The 5,000-nt window shown below is 36.9% G+C and overlaps 1 protein-coding gene across 1 annotated transcript in view; it reads left to right on the plus strand.

Moving 5' to 3' along the window:
* Positions 1 to 5,000, plus strand: part of LOC138029652 (uncharacterized) — a 16,783-nt gene that overhangs the window by 1,849 nt on the left and 9,934 nt on the right. Inside the window, exon 2 of the mRNA XM_068877360.1 lies at positions 2,870 to 3,213. Coding sequence (XP_068733461.1) covers positions 2,892 to 3,213 — 322 coding nt within the window. The 5' untranslated portion in view covers positions 2,870 to 2,891. The remainder of the gene's footprint in view (positions 1 to 2,869; positions 3,214 to 5,000) is intronic.

Genomic DNA, 5,000 nt, shown 5'->3' on the forward strand with positions numbered 1-5,000 from the left:
TTAAAGGTGTAATATCTGTTCAGTTTTATTCGTCAGTTATCGATTTCCATAAATATAAAACTTAAAAATGAATTGCTTTAAAATCAGAAAAGAACCAATTCACCGTTCCAGTTGAGAAAAATGTATGCCGGGCAAAACAGTTGCATCTCGGTAGCATGAAAGTTAAGAAAAAAATTGCCTGTGTTTAAATTGACAAATACACCAATACATCACTAACGTTTCATGTTTAACCGGAGAATTAGGGAAGCAGATGTTCGAAGGTGTAATATCTGTTGAGTTTTATTCCTCAGTTATCGAGTTCCATAACTGAAAAATGGATTGCTTTAAAATCAGAAAAGAACCAATTCACCTTTGCTGTTGAGAAACGTGTATTCCAGGCAAAACAAGTTGCATCTCGGTAGCCTGAAAGTCAAGAGATAATTTGCCTGTGTTTAAATTGACAAATACACCAATACATCACTACATTTCATGTTTAACCGGAGAATTAGGGAAGCAGATGTTCGAAGGTGTAATATCTGTTGAGTTTTATTCCTCAGTTATCGAGTTCCATAAGTATAAAACTTAAAACTCGATTGCTTTAAAATCAGAAAAGAACCAATTCACAGTTGCTGTTGAGAAAATTGTATGCCAGGCAAAACAAGCTGCATCTCGGTAGCCTGAAAGTTAAGAAATAATTTGCCTGTGTTTAAATTAACAAAAACACCAATACATCACTAACGTTTCATGTTTAACCGGAGAATTTGGAAGGTGTAATAGCTGTTGAGTTTTATTCCTCAGTTATAGAGTTCCATAACTATAAAACTTAAAAATGAATTGCTTTATATCAGAAAAGGACCAATTCACGGTTACTGTTGAGAAAAATGTATGCCAGGCGAAACAAGTTGCATCTCGGTAGCCTGAAAGTTAAGAAATAATTTGCCTGTGTTTAAATTGACAAATACACCAATACATAACTAACGTTTCATGTTTAACCGGAGAATTAGGGAAGCAGATGTTGGAAGGTGTAATATCTGTTGAGTTTTATTCCTCAGTTATCGAGTTCCATAAGTATAAAACTTAAAAATCGATTGCTTTAAAATCAGAAAAGAAATAATTCACCGTTGCTGTACTTGTTGAAAAACGTGTATGCCAGGCAAAACAAGTTGCATTTCGGTAGCCTGAAAGTCAAGAGATAATTTGCCTGTGTTTAAATTGACAAATACACCAATACATCGCTACATTTCATGTTTAACCGGAGAATTAAGGAAGCAGATGTTCAAAGGTGTAATATCTGTTGAGTTTTATTCGTCAGTTATCGATTTCCATAAGTATAAAACTTAAAAATGAATTGCTTTAAAATCAAAAAAGAACCAATTCACCGTTCCAGTTGAGAAAAATGTATGCCGGGCAAAACAGTTGCATCTCGGCAGCATGAAAGTTAAGAAAAAAATTGCCTGTGTTTAAATTGACAAATACACCAATACATCACTAACGTTTCATGTTTAACCGGAGAATTAGGGAAGCAGATGTTCGAAGGTGTAATATCTGTTGAGTTTTATTCCTCAGTTATCGAGTTCCATAAGTATAAAAATGGATTGCTTCAAAATCAGAAAAGAACCAATTCACGGTTGCTGTTGAGAAAAATGTATGCCAGGCAAAACAAGTTGCATCTAGGTAGCCTGAAAGTTAAGAAATAATTTGCCTGTGTTTAAGGACGGTGCCTACTATTGTTATTGCGCATACGTTCTGCGCATCTCAAGATACTCGGATTCCCTACGGGTTGTGCTTATTAATACAGCGATATTTTTGCACGGTTCAAGATTTTGCGGAAAAAGCAGAACTTAGCAAGTGCTCTTTGTATCCAAAAAGAAAATTGGGGGTAACCACGCATTTTTCAGAGATAATTAAAAATCAATTTGGAAAATTGCTTTGCATTTTAAAGCTCTTTACAAGTATTGTTGATTAATTATCTTCGAAAATACGTGGTTACCCGCATTTTTCTTTTTGGATTTTAATAACACTTGTTAAGATCTGCTTTTCCCGTATATATAGTAGGCCACGCAAAAATACCATTGAATTAGTAGGCACCGTCCTTAAATTCACCAATACATAACTAACGTTTCGTGTTTAACCGGAGAATTATGGAAGCAGATGTTCGAAGGTGTAATAGCTGTTGAGTTTTATTCCTCAGTTACGCGTTCCATAAGTATAAAGCTTAAAAATGGTTTGCTTTAAAATCAGAAAAGAACCAATTCACCGTTGCTGTTGAGAAAAGTGTATGCCGGGCAAAACAAGTTGCATCTCGGTAGCCTGAAAGTCAAGAGATAATTTGCCTGTGTTTAAATTGACAAATACACCAATACATCACTAACGTTTGATGTTTAACCGGAGAATTAGGGAAGCAGATGTTCGAAGGTGTAATATCTGTTGAGTTTTATTCCTCAGTTATCGAGTTCCATAAGTATAAAACTTAAAAATCGATTGCTTTAAAATCAGAAAAGAACCAATTCACGGTTGCTGTTGAGAAAAATGTATGCCAGGCAAAACAAGCTGCATCTCGGTAGCCTGAAAGTTAAGAAATAATTTGCCTGTGTTTAAATTAACAAAAACACCAATACATCACTAACGTTTCATGTTTAACCGGAGAATTTGGAAGGTGTAATAGCTGTTGAGTTTTATTTAATTTAGTGGGGACCCACATTCCTGACTCAAGTTAAGCTCCTCATGATGCAAATTAAATAAAGTTTAAACATGGCTTACGAAGAACTAGTCTAAGCCGTGACTCACTCTTAAACAAGGTCTAACCGAGGCTTTCTCTTAAATAATCGACCCTTTGTCTGCCCTGCCGGGGTTTTCAGTAAAGAGTAAATTTTACTCTACGTACTTGCAGGGCAATATTTTGCAAAGTCTACATGAACAAGATGAACCCGCGATTTTGGTTCTCGGCTGTTTTTCTGATGACAAGGATTGGTCTTATTAGTGCAGCTGATCAAGGTTGTCAGAGCGAACACTCTGTTTATGGGATGTTTCTTAAAGGCCACGCTTTTAAAACAGTCAAAGATCAATTTCCAGGGGAATGTTACTTGATATGCGACCAGGATGTTAGATGCCAAAGCTACAATGTCATCATTGGAAGAAGAATTTGCGAGCTAAACAACAGAACGAAAGAAGCCAGGCCCAAAGACTTTTTACCCGATTCAAAGCGATTCTACATGAAGCGAGCTTTCAACAGAGGTATGAAGCATTAATAATTTATCTAAGGAATTCTATAGTAAGAAGAGATTCCTTGAGCACTAAATTACTTGAAGGTAGCTGGGTAAATGGTCTATCCCCGTTTGACATCTATGGTTGGCAGGAGTACCATATAGGCATAAGACCCATGAGTTGATTTTCTCATGGTAATCACGGCTAATGGTATTGCTCGTGGGCGCATATGCACAGACTTGCCCAAAAACAATAACAATGATTATGATAAAAGGCTGAAAGTTACTACGTTTTTAAGGAACCAAACGTTTTCGACCGTACGGTCATCATCAGTGGTACATGGTGGAAATTTAAATGCAACTTGGTTTTCTTCGATTAAGTTATTCCCAAGAGGAACAGTTTCGCAAGAAAAGAATGTACTTGTTTGTTTTGGGTTGGTTTCTCGCAAGCAATTAGCAGGCACTCCATTATTTTCCTCCGAAAAGTGGTTTTCTCGGTGCACGCAATGTTCCATGTGCATGCGTGGGTTGAATGTTTTGTATTTATTTATTTATTTGTTTTAATAATAATTTTATTCAAACTTTAAAATTAAAACAGAAAAATATGTACATAATTTACAGAAATATTAAAAAGAAAGAATTGGAAGCACTATACAACATTAGAAATTATTATAAATCATACGAATACGATCACTGTGTCAATAATCGTTGATCCTTTTCTATCATGACGGCCAATAATAAGCGCTCTAATCCTAAGTCTCGCTAATTCCTTATCGATTTCAAAGTCACTATTAGCAATGTTGAACGGAGCTCTTTGCATACAACGTGAGCCTCTCAAGCACAGTACTGCAGACGTCAGGAGAGCGAATGAGACTTTGACGCGAATCCACGACATTGTAGTGCTGTAGTACTCACCCTTCTTGATTGACAAAAGTTCAACCACGTCTACTGTGATACCTCTTGCATTCATCTGCCATTCCTCCGGTGGTAGTAAATACCAGTGGGGTGAAGGAGCCTTGTTCGACTTCTAACACCGTGCTGGCGTACATTCTCTTCTCACTTTCATGCTGGCGGTAGATTTGTTTTATGGTTAGGCCTCTATAAAATTCTGCATTCAGGTAACAAACCCTAACATAAAAAAAGCAGAGCCTTGCCGTCCTCAGAAGCCACGAGCATGAATGTCAAGCCGGGCATCCGCTGCTCTGTTCGTATCAGGTGTCAGCACTTCTCCGTTTATCTCCTGAAGTGCCAGTTCAATTTGGACATCATTGCATACCATCTTTAGCATTTCGGCTTCGAAATCGCGCAGCTCATTATGTCTTTGAATAATGAAGCCTCTACGTCTGCATACCATTGCCTGGTCTTCATCAAAACCACCACCACACGCACAAGTAGACGGGATGTCGCTTATCTGCCAATCGTAAAGTTCACATCTTAAACTGGAACGACTGTAAGCCAGCTAGATGCCTCTTTCTAATAATAATAATAAGAATAACAATAATAATAATAACAATATTAATAACAATAATAATAATAATAATAACAATAATAATAATAATAATAATCAATACGCCCAACATGGCGGCCGTTTATTGCGTACATGATATCGGACATTCATGTTATGGTCGATTGACACCTGTCAAAACGAGGTATCCGCTGAACAGTATCGCGTGACCGTATCACCGGCTAAAGTTTAGAGCTCATCTTAGTAATCTTTTTTTTTTTTAAGTTGACTGCTCAAGCCTGGTTAACTTCTTGTAATAAGGAAACCTAAACATAGACGAGGCTTGATTTTTCGCGCTCTTTCAGTGGTTCGAC

This window comes from Montipora capricornis, chromosome 13, assembly GCF_036669925.1.
Source record: "Montipora capricornis isolate CH-2021 chromosome 13, ASM3666992v2, whole genome shotgun sequence".
NCBI classification, from domain to species: Eukaryota; Metazoa; Cnidaria; class Anthozoa; order Scleractinia; family Acroporidae; genus Montipora; species Montipora capricornis.